Source organism: Neolamprologus brichardi, chromosome 14, assembly GCF_056152115.1.
Source record: "Neolamprologus brichardi isolate AB-2024 chromosome 14, ASM5615211v1, whole genome shotgun sequence".
Taxonomy (NCBI): Eukaryota; Metazoa; Chordata; class Actinopteri; order Cichliformes; family Cichlidae; genus Neolamprologus; species Neolamprologus brichardi.
In genome coordinates this window covers 2,699,941-2,716,674 of record NC_142117.1, presented here as the reverse complement: position 1 = coordinate 2,716,674, position 16,734 = coordinate 2,699,941, and the positions used below count along the sequence as shown (strand labels likewise).

Genomic DNA, 16,734 nt, shown 5'->3' with positions numbered 1-16,734 from the left:
AATATTGGTACGAGCGTAATTTTCATATGAATGAATGTTTCCAAATTAACCTCGGTTGCTACGGTGGTGTGCGTGCGTGCGTGCGCGCGCGACAGCCTACTTACGGGATGCTGAGGATGCGGCGCTGGAGTTGCTGATGATGTTACAAAAGAGCAGCAGCAACAAAGCGCTGCGATGAAACATGTTATCCGCGCGCTGAGCGACACGAGCACAGACAACAAAGCAGGTGCAGGCGGGATCCCGCGTTCCCTCCGCCGGGCTGTCTGTTGTTCCAGCGACACGCAGCCGAGACGCGGTTTTCCTTTATTAGCAGCCAGGAGCAATGGTTGTCCGCCCACTGCGTCGTGTACGTCTTCGCTTTCTCTCCTGTCCCATCAATCTGCCCAGCGGCACCCCAGCTGGCTTCAAACGACACCCTCCGGTACCGGCCTGTGAGCGGGACGCGACTGTGCTGCGGGCCGGGCCTCGAGCTCCAGGTGCGTGCTCAGACAGTGCGATGGAGGAGCAATCAATACACCGCAGGAGCAATCGATACACCCCCACTCTCCACAATACTTGGTACGGTCTGATATGTACAACAATACAGGGTTCTTTGAAAGGAGGGGGGACAGAGGGGTGACAGAAGGGTCCGCACGCGTCCCGGAGGGAAAACCCGAGAGAGGGGACACAAAGCACAGAAAGGCCTGGAACAAAATATCCTCTTCAGTTTATTTTTAACATAAAAACATGGAAATTAGCCCCCACGACAGACTCACAGCACAAATTCAGACTAAAAGATACGTTAAACACACAAAAACAAAAGGCCTGAATTAATATATAGAAAGAGTAAAAACAGGCCAGTTTACACCACAGCAGACTAAAGACCTCAGTGCGCTCACACCACAGATGTGTTCCTGCTCGTGTAAAGAGCAAAGAAATAAACATAATGAAATATTCTTTATGAATGATCATCACAGAGCAGCTCTTAACGAGGCTTCAAGGATAAATGAATGATGACAACTTCTTTGTCTTATAGTCAAATTTCAGGACTTCATGAAATCCTTTTTACAATATAAGCGCATTTTTGGGTGACTTCACTTCATGATCAGAAACAAAAAACAAACAGAAAACAGCGTAAACAAGTATTTACACTTGGTCCATCAGGTTACTCTCACAAAAACAGGATTTAGACGGAGCTTAATGATGGTACACTTTAAGACACTGTAACTCTTGGCAATGTAACTAAATGACACATTTTCAGGTGTAATGTAGTTATTTTTTATGTAACATTATTAACATTGTAACTATTTATATCTAATTAAATAAATAATAATTAAACATAAATAGTTACTAAACCCACTTCTGTTGGTGTTTGTTTCTTTAAGGAAGAACAGGAGAGTGATTTTCTTTTAAAAGATTGAACGGACCAACGGTCTGCTCTACACAAAGGATGACCCTGTAATACAGTTTTATACCACAACAAGAACAAGTGTGATTATGACTGTGTTCTTCTACGATGTGGCCGGTCCTGCCATCCTACGAGTGGATCTTCTCCTGCACTTCATCCTCGTCTCACCTCGTCTGCATCTGCTCCTGTTTTGGAAAAAAAATAGACAAAGAAAAAACACCTCCCTAACCTAACCTTGCTATATTAATATTATCTAGCAATTCTCAGCCTGTTGTTCTCTGCTTATTATCTGGGACATTCTGTTCGGCCTCTCTTGGCACAGAGAAATATCGCCCTGACTTTAACTAGTTATGATGTTTCAGCATGTTTGCAGTTCCTTCTGCAGCTCAACATGTCAGTCTCAATATTCAACTCAATCGTAGTGCTGAATCGATGCTTTTGACGCTTATTACACAGAGTTAATAAGCAAAGTTCCAACGTGTTTATAAAAATCACAAAAAAACTTAATCGTTTCATTCCTAACGCGCCGTCAGTTTCTATTCAGTGTGAAATCCAAACATAAGCCACCTTGAAGTATTTTACATAGTAAGGTTATATATTAATCTAAGGTTGCTATAGACAGAAACCTAATGATTACATTCAAACAAGCGCTTAGCAACAGTGGGAAGGAAAAGCCCCTTCTCTGTTCCTCATGTTCCTTTTTATTCCCCTTTTACGGCGGATTTCACAGTTTTTGTGTGTCTAACACTTCACAAAATGCTTGTTACCGCTTTAATTTCACTTCCCATTGTCTCCCCAGCTGTGACCTGCTGAAAAGAAAACATGGCACCTGAAGACGGCACACTGAAGGAAACGTGGTGAACCAGTCACAGGGCCATGGGCGGTAAAGGCTCGTTGAGGCATGCGAGGAGCGAGGGCTGGCCTGTGTGGTTTGAGCCAACAAACGAGCTACTGTAGCTCAAATTGCCAAAAAGTTAAAGCTGGTTCTTATAGAAAGCTGTCACAGCACACCGTGCACTGCAGAGCTGCTCCATGTTGACCTCTGTCCACCACCAAAAGCACCAACGATGTAAAGGTGAGCATCAGAACTGGACCACAGAGCAATGAAAGAAGTCGGTCTGGTCGGATTGCTTTTTACACTGCATCGATGGCCAGGTGTGTGTATGTCGCTTACCTGGGAACAACTGGCACCAGGATTCACTATGGGAAGAAGGCACGCTGCAGAGGCAGTGTGATGTTTTTGGCAAACCTTGGGCCCGTCCCTGGGGTAAATGGTAAATGGACCGGCTCTTATATGCACTATTCTACCTGAGCACTCAAAGCACTTTATGCCTCATTCACCCACTCATACAAGCTCCTTTTTCCATAGTTTTTTCCTTGGTATTCTCACATTCATACTGCATTGGAGATTAGCTTGAAGTTAGTATCTTGCCCAAAGATATTTGGCACGCACACTGGGATCGACTCACCATTAGGGATGGGTATCGTTTAGGTTTTATCCAATACCAGTACCAAACCGGTACTTTTGAAACGGTGCCGGTGCTTAAATGGTGCTCGAACTGGGGCTTAAAGAATGAAGAACACAAACTTTGTCCAAAAACCTCTCATGTTCAGCTGTTTTTTTGTAGAAAGATAACAATGTTAGCCTTTTCTGCAGCTGGAAGCAGTGCTTAATCAATGGAAAAAACACAAACTTTGTCCAAAAACCTCTCATGTTTAACTGTTTTCCACTTTTTCTTTGGTCATTTTAGCCTTTTTGTCCAGGGTGAAGGGAGTATCTGCCATCAAACAAGAAGACAGCTGCATGTAGCTATGATGATGTTTGCTAGTTCACCTTACATGCATTAATGTAATAACGTGGTTAGCCTACTCAACGTAAATTATACACGAACAACATTAAGCTACTCACGCAGAGAAGAACGGCTGCTGCTGCATCATCATCCTCATCATTTCTGCTACACTGGCAGGGCTAGGGGCCAGGACTCTCCTCTTCGGGTTTTTGGGGGATGTTGCTAACTCCGGGTCCGATAACAGGCACCACACCCGCAGTAGATGTGCTCGGTGTGAGGTCTCGCAGCAAGCTATCAAATACGGTGCATTTCTCGGCTTTTAACAAAACGCTATGCGTCGCCAGGTGTTTCATCAGATTCGAGGTGTTACCTCCTTTGACAGTATCACAGTATCAGCTTAAAGCACTTGTTGCAGCTGCTGAGTTTGCATCTTTTGCTGTGAAGTACAGCCAGACGTTTGACCGCTTCGCCTTGGGCATTTTAATCTGTAGCTCTGCTCTAAAAGAACGTACGTACCTGGACCCGCCTACTATCCTCGGAAACGTAAAATGATTGGCTAGAATTCAAAGTGTACGACATCTCAAGGGGAAAAAAAGCACCGAAATGTGCGCTGCTTTTCGGTCTGGTTACTACCGTTTATGTCAGAACCGGTGCCATCATGGCACCAAATACCGGTACCCATCCCTATTCACCATCCTCTGATTAGTAGATGACCTGCTTTACCTCCTGAGCTACAGCCACCCCCCTGGTGGCTGGGTCTAATTGAGTCCATGCATCAACGGGTCAGGGCTGTTTTTTGGGGGGAGACCAACACAATATAAGGCAGGTGATGATAATGTTATGCCTGATTGGTGTATATTTACTGTATAGTTAGCAGAAAGGTCAGGTGATGCATTAAATAATGATATCATCATCATCTGTGAACTGACATAATGATCACTTCCTTTGCTAGCTACACTTGATCAACTATAAGCGACCGAGCAGCTCAAAACATAACTAAATTAAAACTGAGGTCTACTTAAATTCTTTTGTGCTCTTCAAATGCATTGATACATTATTGAGGCGATTTGTTTTTCCTGTCCTTTCCGACACTGTAGCATTCACAGTGTTGTCTGAAGGCCCAATAAATGCCCAACAGGTTTATTTTCCCAAGTAGAGCATTAAGCCTTTTGCTATAATGGTCCACTTGATAGTCATATTTCATTAGATTTTTTATTAGCATTTATTTTTTATTTTTGAGTTATTATAATCAGAACAGATAAGACCAGGGGATGGAAAAGGAAAAGGAGAAGGGAAGATGAGTTGGGGAGAAAGTGAACAGAAGGAGAGAGAAAAATAAAACCAACAACAACAAAAACAAAAACACTGAAAATCCACCTGCTGAAACCAACCAACAAGCAAACCTCAGCAAGGAACCCCAGACCAAAACATGAGCAAAAAGAGTCAAAAAAGCCTAACTTTGAAGGTCCAACGTACAAAGTTCATAACAAAACAGTTCTAGAGGTCAACCTGGAGGTTGGCAGCACAAAAACCGGTAATCTAACTGTTCGGGAGATCAACCTGAAGGTCGGCCACACAGCCATTAAATATTCCTTATTTCAGGAGGTCGACCCCTCAGGAGTCCATGGCAGAACAGTTCAGGGCGCCGACCTCTGAGCCAGCGGCGACAATGGAGCAGTTGAGGATGTGGAAGATGGCGGCGACAGAGTTCAAGAGGCCGTCCATGACACTGAAGATGCCCAGGCGCTGGCCTGGAAAGTGGCCGGTGACGGTGAGGTACTAGATGTGGATGTGCGGGCTGAGCAGGACCAGGAGGCAGGATCAGACGGTGGTGTGGCAACGACAGGCGAGGTAGCTGGACCAGATGGCAGCGTGGCAGTTGCAAGCGATGGAGCAGGTGGTGGTACTGCAGGTGACACTGAAGGCTGGATGGACTCCTCGGGACCTCCAGTGGAGACAGAAGACAGTTGGACGGGGACCTCGGATCCTCCAGCAGGAACGGATAGCTGGAGTGTTTCTCCAGAACCTCCAGTGGAAACATGAGGAGGCTGGATGAGCTCAGCTGATTTCATAACTGACGCAAGTAGTTGCTGGCTGGGTCCTCGTCTGTTTTTTCTATGTAAAATATAACAGCACACTGGAGTAAACTCTCTATCATCTCACACTTCTGTTTTATCAGTTTTCTGTTTGAAGTTTATTCAGCTGTGTGAAAACTATAACTTTAATCTCAGCCAAACCGATTTACTCAGGAACAAATAAAACACTGAAAAAAGCCAAACAATAACAATTTTAAGTTATCTAAGTGACTTATATATCATGTTTAACCTGAGTAGCGAAAGACCGTGGGGGGTTTGAAAATGATGTGTCGGGAGTTCGCTGTTCTCGCCGGCTCTAGTGAGCCTTGAACTACCGGTCAGCTATCGAGCTGGTGGGTAACAGACGTCTCCGAAAACATCGGAGCGCTTTTGCAAATATGTGATATCTTGATAAACCGAGCAGATATTTGAGTTGCAGAATGGTACTGAGAAAGTCTCTGTCCATCGGGGGTAGCCCCTCCCATAACCAGGGAAAGACTGACACGCATACCCACATCTGGTGTACTAACCCTTCCCATTCCTCCTTTCTGGAGCTGTGCAGTCGATAGTGATTCCACAGCCTGAATAATTTCTCTTTCCTGTGTCACTGGGTCCGGCATGGTCAGGTCCTACTGGCACGACCTGTACTGGCAGACTGTGTGGAGGGAGGAAGGGGACCCAAAAGCAAACACTGAGGAAGACTGTGCTAAGGTTGCAAAACAAAAGCGAGCCTTTATTTGGGCTGATACATGAACTACAAAACCAAAAAGTGAGAACTAAGAGCAGACTATGACTTTATAACTTTGACTGTGACTCTAACTATGACTGTGACTGCATGGGGGGAACATAAGTAGGCGACCTGACAACTAACAGTAAGAGACGCAAGACTTAAATACCCAGGAGGGTGATGGAGGGAATTGAACACTCGTGGGGAATCAGCTGACACAATTGACCATAATGACACCACAGGGCAAGTGTAAACGAAGCACATAGAACATGGAAACAAGACTTTTAAAACAAACAGGAAACATGACGAGACGCAGACATGCCACAACCACACAGGCATCAAACATGAACCAGGGAGACTTATAAACAATATACATCATTGTTTATATACGTTATATCGTGGCTCAAGAGTTGGGAGTTCGTCTTGTAATCGGAAGGTTGCCGGTTCGAGCCCCGGCTTGGACAGTCTCGGTCGTTGTGTCCTTGGGCAAGACACTTCACCCGTTGCCTACTGGTGGTGGTCAGAGGGCCCGGTGGCGCCAGTGTCCGGCAGCCTCGCCTCTGTCAGTGCGCCCCAGGGTGGCTGTGGTTACAATGTAGCTGCCATCCTGGACATCGTGGAGATTTACTAGATAAGCTGAACTGAAACTAGACAAATGAATAACAAAATACAGAGAAACTCAAAAACGCTGTGTCCACACGACAGGGCTGCGGTCCCAGTACTGTGACGCTCTGCTGGTTTGAGATCAGCTGACTGACCTGCCTTGAGAAACTCTTTCAGTTTTGCTTTGTGATTTGGGTTATTATTCATTCGCACTGTAACATGCTGTCTGATCAGATTTGCAGCATTTGGTGTGCACCTCAGAATTCAGTAGGCTGGTTTCACTGGCAGCTATACATGCCCATGCCATAACGCTGCCTCTGAACTCGTTGACAGATGATGAGATGTGCTTCGGCCATTTCCAGTCATCGGGATAAAACTTCATTTTGGTTTCATCTGTGCAGTTTGCAGATGTTTCCTAAGTCTAATCTGGCCTTCCTGGTCTTGAGTGTAACCGGTGGGTCACACCATGCTGTAAACCTTTTCTATTTCCATCTGGTGCCTCTTCATTGTAGGCTCTTACATGATACACAAACCTTCTCTTGTTCTTGACTTGGTTAGATGTTGTGCAGAGGTTTTATTTAATGAATGGAGTCATCCATTGTAGCTGTCTGCCATGGTCATTCAGGGTTTCTGAAGTCGCCGAGTTGGCCAGTGCATAGCTTCCCTGCATCCATGACTAGGTAAACAAGTCATAGTTTAGTATCTATGAGGTTGGAACTCACTGCAGACCAAGTCTACCTACCTACCTGCTCAAAAGCATTTAACTGTTCTTCTTATAACCATTATGAACTACAGTCAGAGTGATATATTAAACATATCCAATATTTCAGAAAAATCATTTGTGAATTTGATGGCAGGAACACAACTCCAAAAATATATTATAAAAATGTTATACCTTCATCTAACATCCATGGCCAATTTGGAATTACTAATGAATTGCTGCAGCACAGGGAGAACGTCCAAATGTGGCGGGGCGTGGTCCGTGGCGTGGCTGTGGGGGAGGTTGGCGCACCTGAATCAGCACATCACTCCTCCCCTGCACATAAATGAACTCGGGCCTGTTGTTGTGTTGCTGATGTGGATGTCGAGCTGTGAGCGGAGAGCTGCAGCTGTGTGTAAAGATGTCACTGAATGGTGAATCGTGGTCGTGTCCTGCCCCCTACCTGTCACCATCCCAGTATCAATGGGCCACAGCTGGGTTTTTAGCTACGAACCTTCTTGCTGTAAGTGCTGGAGCATGCCAGACCCAACCCAGCTCAGTCGATACGGCGTGCTCAGGGTGACGGCCATCCAAATCCTCAGGCCAGTGTTTATGAAAATGACTAACAATATTTGTAACAACACTGACTCACACTGTACAGATAACCAAGCCTATTTCATCATTTCAACAAGTTACTGCAATATATAGTTATTTTGTCCTGTTGCATGAGGTGATTCACTAGAACATGCGTATGTGACAGGAAGCAACAACCAGATGTTCTGTTAGAAAAGGGAACTAATCCGGTCGTTTGCTAAGACTGCCAAAGTGGTACGAAATGTTTCCATAAAAGGACAGACGGCAGTGAGGAACAGTTTAAATCATCCACACAGTTTATTTAAAAGATGCATCACAAACATATACATTATGTTACAATACAAGAACAGTCAATATAAAAACCCTCAAATCATAAAGCAGAATACAGAAATATGCAGCAGGTGCAGAAGCGTCATCATTCAGTAGCTTTAAACTGTTGAAATCCCAGTTCCAAAAAGCCTGTGTCAAATCAAAAAGTTCATTTTGAATTTGATGTCTCAGTTTAAATGTGCAATATTTTCTGTATTGTGAATAACATATGGGTTTATAACATAACTACATATCAGCCTGGTAATAATACATGTTCCCAGAAGCATCCTGGGTTGATCTTTTCATTCAGCTTTTTGGCTACAACCACATAACACCTACAAACGATTAATACCAACATCACTTTATCCAGCAAACATAGAGCTGTTAGCTCGCACTTTCTCAAATATATGATCCCACTCTGCTCTGCTGCCTGAAAATCACAAACCAGAGACTGACCACACAATCAGTTGTTTCATTTCGGCAACACATAATCATAATTCTACAGCATGGCTATGGTAGATATAGCTGTAACGTAACACAGGAAGTATGCACACCAAAAGTAATAACATAGCTGTTCTTGAATATGAGTCTAATACATGTTAACACAAATAGAACATTATTGGATGATTTCAGTTGACAAACATGAAGCAGGTTTAAAACGTAATCTGACAGAGCGGCGCAGCAGGAGACGAGTATTTTAAGTCAACTATTATCAGGGAAAACTGATAATAACAAACACTGATCATCTGTTGAGAGCCGTGTGGAGTGAAGACTATTAGATTAAAACGTTAGATTATCCAGTTATAAAACTTTTCCTCAAACAAAGATTCAGAATATCAAAGTTTCACATGCATTATAATTCAAGGCAATATGATTTTAAGTAGCCTAATAATTGTATCAAATAAAAGTACACTTCAGCAGTATTTCTACAATGTTTATGTTTAATAAGAGAAGGATTCGTTGCACATTAGGCTACCTATATGATTTCTTTCTAGTATTTACATATGAACACAAAGCAAAGATGAAACCAGAGTTCAAAGCGGTCGCCACAGGACACTGGAAGTTTGACTGCTAATCACTTTTTGGTACCTGTTGCAGTTCAAGTTCTGTCTGCTGAGCTTGGGTTGGCAAAGACTCGGCTTTAAAATCCCTCTGCTAGCGTTGCATTAGCATGCTGTCTGAGCCGATGATTGAGCCAAAGTTGTGTTAGCAGTATAAAGAGTTTTTTTCTGCCCTGGATGCAGTTTGCACTGTGCTACCACGCTATTATACAAGAAAAATAAATGTTCACGTTTCCCAAAAGCTCCAGCATTTTCCTCCACTCGCACATGAACTGAAATCAGTTGTTCAAGTAGCAGGAAGAAAAAAACATATAAAGATGAAACAGATTTTGTTTTTGTATCTGCTTGGTGCACAGATCTGACATCTGTCTGTGAAATGTGCTGGAAAAACCAACTTGTACTTACTTAGACAAGAGAAGAACCTTTGTAAGTAACAACATAATTGTAACTAATGTAATTACTGAATTTGCTACAGTAAAATGTTACATTACTGCATTACTGAAAAATGGAATGTAGGGATGTAACAAAATGATTGTAGCCATCATCTCGGACCTTTGCCAGTTAATTGGTGACAGATGGCCTAAAGAACGCATCAGCGAGAGACGTTACAACAATAGACCAACACACATGTGGGTGTTTAGTACTCATATAAAGAGTGTGGTGTCCGCTGTGACGTTGTCCTGGTGCTCTGGCTATTGAAGCTAATGTGTCTCTTCAAACAAGGAATCTTCTTACCCACCAGCCTCTTGAAGTGGCTCTGAAACTTCTTTCCTAGAAAGGTGTAAAACACAGGACTAATGCAACAATACAAATAGGCGATGTTTCGGGTCACATAAAGTGCATAGTCCAAGCTTTCTGCGCTAGAACACGACTCTTCAATGGAACTGGAGATCTGTATCGCTCGAAGAAGGATGACGATATTATACGGAGTCCAGCAGGCGAAGAAGGTGAAGATGATGACAAATATGAGCTTTATGGCACGGCACTTCTCTTTCATGCGGGTGGACATGATGCGTATGGTGATGCTGATGTAGCAGTACATCACCATGAACAGGGGGAGAAGAAAGAAGAGCAGAAATTGCTGGTAGTAACTGAAAAGACGCCAGTGCTTCATGGTGACATCTGAGAATCCGGACTCCTCGCACATCAGTCCAGTGACAGCGTGCTTCCAGACGTTTCGAAGAACCAGCTCTTTGACGCTCGCTGCAACACTGATGCACCAAACGATCACAGATGCAATGATAGCATATAGCTTTTTCCTGCTCTTGGCAGCTGCCACTGCATGCACCACTGCTAGGTATCTGTCAAATGTCATAAGTGTAAGGAAGAGGATGGAACTGTAGAAACCAATGAAGTAGGCACTGCTGACCATCTTACACAGGGCATTTCCAAACATCCACTCAGAGAGATGGTACGTGGCCCAGAAGGGGAGGCTGGCGGCAAACAGGATATTGGACAGGACCAAATTCAGGAGGAAGATGTTTGTCACTGTGCTGAGCTTCTCATACTTGTAGATGATGAAGAGGACAAGCCCGTTGCCAAGGTAACTCAAGAGGAAATTGACGTAGTAGAAAACTGGGATGAATTTTGCACCAAATTCATTGACACCTTTCTTGTCACAGAGCTGGACAGTTTCACTGACCACGTAGCTTTGGTCAGTCGTCTCCGTGTTGTTAAACAGATACATAAAGAGATTAAATTGGTCGTCTCCATCGTCCATGGCTGCGGTTTACCCTGTGGCACAAGAAACATTAAAGACTTGTTTTAGTCAGGAAAAACATGCTCTTAAAACACAAGAAGGAACATCTGATGAGTTTAGGCACCTTGTCCCTTAGTGTGAGACTGCCAGACTGGACCTCAGGGACAGCATGACATGCCATTATTCCCATAGCTACATAACTAGCTATGACACTATATTTGTGCACTAATGTAAATCAGCGCACAAGCAATCATTCCAATGTATAACGATTCCTTCGGACACGTGTAAAATTCACAACAATAACCGGTTTCTCAGGAGCAACGGGCTCCAAAGAAGTTTATTCCAACTTCTCACAGGTTGATGAGATTAGCAAATTACTGCATTCTGCTTTCATTCCTATTTCACAGAGCATCCCAACTTTATGCTATATATTATCAGACACAGTTTGACGGGTACAAAAATGGCCAGGTCTATTGAAGATCACTATAAGGCACTCCTTTCAAAGCTATAAGGACAGAGTAGCATTATGAAATAACTAACCCAATCATTGCACACTCCATCCTGTTGGGTTCATCTGTTTCAAAACTGAGAAGAGAAACTGCTGACTTAAACAAGTCCTGCTCCTCTCCACTGGTGTGTAATAGTTCCACCAAAGAAATGACTCATTTCCAGCAAAACAGGCTCATTTACATTTGAACTTTAGGCTGTTGTATTTGCAATGTAACAATCTGGAATATTGTTACATTAACCAGGCTCATCCCAACATAACGTGATTATTAAAAGTTTTGCAAAAACAATAAAATATTTATAAATACCTCAGATGTTTAACTTGCCACTGCAGTCTCATCAGACTGCAAACTGAAACTACATTTCTTCCTCTGAATTTTTCCAGATCTCATGCTGATCCTAACATTTGTCAAACACATGACTCCAATATAATCTGCTGCGTGCATGTAAGAGAAACCAGACAGCGAGCTGGCAGGTAGCAGAGTTACAGTAGACTTGGACCTTGTTGGGATGTTTCCCTGTCGATGGTTGTCCTGCTCGCTACATCCATGATAGAACATTCTGTATATACACGTTATTTACCTCTAAAACATTACATCTTTATTAGTAGAAAAATAAACGATGTTGGCAGTTTTAGAAAGATGCTCTACAACACTGTTTAAGTACCCCGGAGTATCCCAGGAGGCGTCATGATTAGATTCCTTTAACTGGGTCTTTTAGTGCAAAGAGCTAAAAGTCATGAAACAGAGTGAGTGTGACTGGTAGCTTGAAAGCTTTGGTTTCTGGGTCAGCCGCCTCTCCAAAGTAATTAATTATAGTTACTAGTTACTTCTTCAAAAAAGTAACTAAGTTAGTAACTGAGTTACAAAATTCTAAAATACTTGAAAAGTAACTATTGCGTTACTTAAAAAAATGTTTAACCCTCTGGGCTCCAGGGTGTAATCGGCCATTTCCCTCCACCTTTAAAAACTGTTTATTTGCCTTGTTTGGAATCATCAGCACAACCTCACGTGTCTGAATTTACAGTTCAGACACAAATCAGACAAAAAACATAAAATCAGAGTAGAAACTTATATTAGAATAATAGAAAAAGTTATATTTTTTACTATAACAACCACAAACATGTTTATTGAATCATATTTCATAACTTTAAATGCAAATATAAATGGTCAATTTTAAAATCATGTGCACAAGTTTTGCAAACAACAAAATTATTTGCAGCCATTTACCTTTCTTTAGTAACCATTTCAAACTATTTACAGAACAATCAGCTGTTCTTCAGTAAGATGCCACAAATTATTTGTGCCACTTCAAAAAATAATTTCTGTCCACTATAAAGGAAACATCACAGCCTGATACCTGCAGGTCTGACAGCAGCAGGTGTGTCACTGCTGTTTCTACCTGGAGACAGCAGTCGCCTCATTGTTCTGACACACAACACAAAACTATCCACAACACTACACACTAACTACACAAGACAACACATTAACTGCACACTCCAAACACGCTAAACGTCACAAATCTCTCACATCTCAAAACTCGCTCTCTCTCTCTCTCTCTCGCCGTCACTCCTCTCCCTAAACAACCAAATGTTATGGTGCCATATCATATTTGATTGGTCGACATGGTGCATTTTTCCACCAACAGGAAAGGGCTGGTTTTTTGCTCATAAGCTGTTGCGGCTCGTAGGATGAGCTGTGTGGAATTGTTAAATGACCCAAAACGCACCTTTGTGACTTATTCTAATCGACATTACATTCAGGTCACATCACAATAACTGTTAATACCTTATGTTACTGTTGCATTTAAGTCCATGGGAATTATGTGTTTTCCAAAATTCCAATCTGGACTACACACAAAAATATAAGATAAGGTGGAACATTGTAACCATTTGCATTCTAAGTGCGAATCAAATGAAGTTTGTGCAGGTTTACTGACGTGGACTTCAACAGTCAGTCGAGGAGCAAATTTTGTTGTTTTATTTAAAAACTGGTTAATAAAACGCAGCATGATAACTAGTAAAGGTCATCGCTATCCAGATCTTTACGTTTCTCAATAGCAGAAATCTGCAGGTCTTGCACAATTAAGTATTCCACGTAACGTTTCCCCTTCATTGAAATGAATAGATTTCAGTGTTTTGTCATTTAACCGCAGCAGGCATCAGCAGAAACCATGCAGCAGCTTTGATCTTCAGACTGCGATAACATACCAAAAGAAAAGCGACGTGGAGTAATATCACTGCTGGTGCAGCTCTCAGTCCAACACTGCATTCAGTTCTTATTGCAGGAGAGTTTACATTAAAACATCGGTTTTACTATTATTGTTAAGAATAGTTGAGGGTTGATTTAAAGTTAAACGTGTATTAAAAGGGTTATATGCCATGAGTCACAGTCCTGTGCAAAAGTCTTGATCCAGCCCTAATTTATTTAAATGTTGCTTTCAAAGAGTCGTGGTTTGAAATTGTTTTTAAAAAGTGTTCATCAGCTTTCTGAAGATCCTTAAGAGTCGCTGGACATCGGATGTCTTTTCACTCACTTTCAGTCGAGGCTTTGTGCTATTTTCAGAGGAAAGTTTACACTGAGTGATGAATCATTCACACATAAAAACACACAAGATATGAACCGGCTCCGTCTACACATAACAGACCAAAAAAACTATTTTAAATTGTATCTTTAAGCAGTTTGTTACTAGTAACCAAAAACAGTTACTTGTGCTCATTACTTAAATAAAAACAATAAACAGAAACATTTTGATGTGTGTAAGAAAGAACCTGCACATATAAATCATCTATTACAATATTAACTCATAAATCAGTTAATACCTGCACAAGCTTACTGTAAACTTGATATGATTGTTAAAGGCTCATTATCATTATCAGTGTATATTATTTTGATCAGATGTTTTAGTTCCCATGGAAACATCTGTTTCCACAACAGTTGCCTGGTTATTCATAAATAGTTATAAACAATAAGCAATAGAAGTGTGTGTGTTGATTTACACGTCATCATAAATGTTAATGATACTTTAGACTATGAGCAGTTCAGTGTGTAGGTTTCAATCAGGTTACTGTGATTAATATCAAAACTAAAACTGTGGTTTTCAGTTTTAAGTGCAGCCCTTCATCTTCCTGCAGTTATTCTGCATCTCCAGCTTTGAATATTTAGAGTTAATAAAGAAGTTTTAGTTACATATTAATATTACACCTATTTTTGAAAAAATATAATCCTTGATTTAAATGTCTTAAAGGCAAACTCACCCGTGGAGAGAGTGCAAAATGGACAACAAGGAACCCAAGAATGCTGAGCCTCTGGAAGAGTCACGGCAACTGAGTGTGTCAGTGATCAGCGAGTGTTTAAAGGGGCCGTCTCAGAGTGTGAGGGTGGACTCCAGCAAACAATCGGATTCACTTTTAAAGAGACAAAAAGAAGACTGATGCAAACAACGATTTCTTTCTTTAGACTTCAGTTGTAACTGTGTTTATGTTGGCTTTAACCCTTTAAGACCTACCATAGAACCAAGTCCGCCAGAGCTTATATTATATTTTTACATGTTGTGGAGCCATTTTTGGGAGCATTTCAAGTTGCTATACATAAATACAACCCTTACAGCCTAGATTTTAATAATATGTCTGCATTAAGTGCATAGTAATTACATAAATTGCAAAAAAGTGCAATAAACTACCAAAAAATTGAAAATCGTTTTTGTTTTTTTAACATATATTTCTAGTTAGAGAAATTTAAGAGGCTTATCCCTCAAAACTGTAAATACAAAAAAGTTGCACAAAATAGTTTCCCACCACAGGAAATTTATTTTGAGTGTCTTCATAGTTTTATTTTTGAAATACACCAATTTTTATACACTGCAGGAAAAACGAAAATAAATATTATAATGCAAATTTGCAAAAAAGCAGCATATGCATCAAAATAAACTATTTCCAGCAGTGCAATATGAGTCCTAAGCATCCCAGAAACCACACAGAAAGTCATAAAGTCAAACATAACTTTTAAAAACACCAGTATAGGCTCATGAGGCCCTGATGGTAAAAAACTACATTTCCGGTTTCGGGCAGGTCATGGCGGACATGCAATAGTTCGCGTTGACGTCTAATCCATTGTAGGAAGTGTTACGAACAGCTGATCGGATCGGCAAAGCGTGTTTCTGGAATATTATGTTTTTGTTGCTGCAAGTGCTTTTTATGCAGTTTTTGCAAAGCTATATGTGGAAGGAAACTGTGACCGAGGACAAGCTGATGGCATAAGATGTAAGTACAACTCCTCCGGTTTCATATGCAAAAAAAAGTATTGCGCTAGCTCACGTGGTTGCAGAGCTACCGGGATTTAAAAATAGTTACGCAAAACAGAGCGTGCTGCTCCGACCGGCTTTAAAGGGTTAAACACTTATATGTGTGGAAAATTGTGTAATTATCGATACATCTTGAAGCACGGTTTAACCTTTAAAAAACTGCCCTGAAGCACAGTAAGGACCATGTTAGGTTGCAAAGGTGTAAAACTTCTGTGTAATAATGATAGTTGATCATATCTGACACCACTTCCTTTCTTCTTCCTCTTCACACATATTTCAGTTTTGGTTCTCTTTCCAATAATAGGAAAGAGAAGTTAAAGGCAACTGCAGTCATAAGATTGCTGCCACTTTGGAAAGAATAAGATCCAAACTAAACGAGCGATCTGAAACTGATGTTGTTTTATTAGCACGATGTGTGAGGATAAAAGAACTGTGTGATGGGGACAGTCGTGTGTTATACTAGTTATATTATAATACCACAGAACTATAAACAGCAGTTTGACAGCCACATCAGACAAAACCGATGGGCCAAGAGGAAGATTAAGAAAGCTGCTGGTGAAATGATTCAGATTTACACCCCCTCCACTCACGCACACACACACACACACACACACACACACACACACACACACACACACGCACACACACACACACACACACACTTAACAAGAACATATGTGCTTCTTTCCTGGAACTATAACAAAAAGAAAAGGTGTGAAACAGCTGCTAATTTCCTTGAACAATCATTTCTCTTCATAGCTGATGTCTGTCCCTGCAGGGACCCAGACTGTGTGCAGAAACAGACGAATCAAAGCGTTGTTACGGTTGCAGATACAACTGATGTTGAAAAAGATATTGTTTATATTTATAAAATGATTATGACGACACTGACTGCTGAGACACGTTTCTTTAATTTCAAACGTTTCGATATTATACGTGAAACAATTTAACTACTGTAATGATTAGTTCACAGTCCCAAC

The 16,734-nt window shown here is 41.5% G+C and overlaps 2 protein-coding genes across 2 annotated transcripts in view; both read right to left on the bottom strand.

Moving 5' to 3' along the window:
- The window catches only part of cntnap2b (contactin associated protein 2b), a 46,807-nt gene extending 46,270 nt beyond the window's left edge, over positions 1–537 (bottom strand). Inside the window, exon 1 of the mRNA XM_087850624.1 lies at positions 105–537. Within this exon, the coding sequence (XP_087706750.1) occupies positions 105–183 (79 nt within the window). The 5' untranslated portion in view covers positions 184–537. The remainder of the gene's footprint in view (positions 1–104) is intronic.
- Positions 538–8,166: 7,629 nt separating this feature from the next.
- On the bottom strand, positions 8,167–14,773 carry ccr12a (chemokine (C-C motif) receptor 12a). Its single transcript, XM_006806178.2, has 2 exons — positions 14,709–14,773; positions 8,167–10,980 (listed from the first exon to the last, which is right to left on the bottom strand). Exon 2 carries the CDS (start codon positions 10,964–10,966, stop codon positions 9,884–9,886), a length of 1,083 nt encoding a protein of 360 aa, XP_006806241.2. The 5' UTR covers positions 10,967–10,980; positions 14,709–14,773; the 3' UTR covers positions 8,167–9,883.
- Between the last annotated feature and the right edge of the window lie 1,961 nt (positions 14,774–16,734).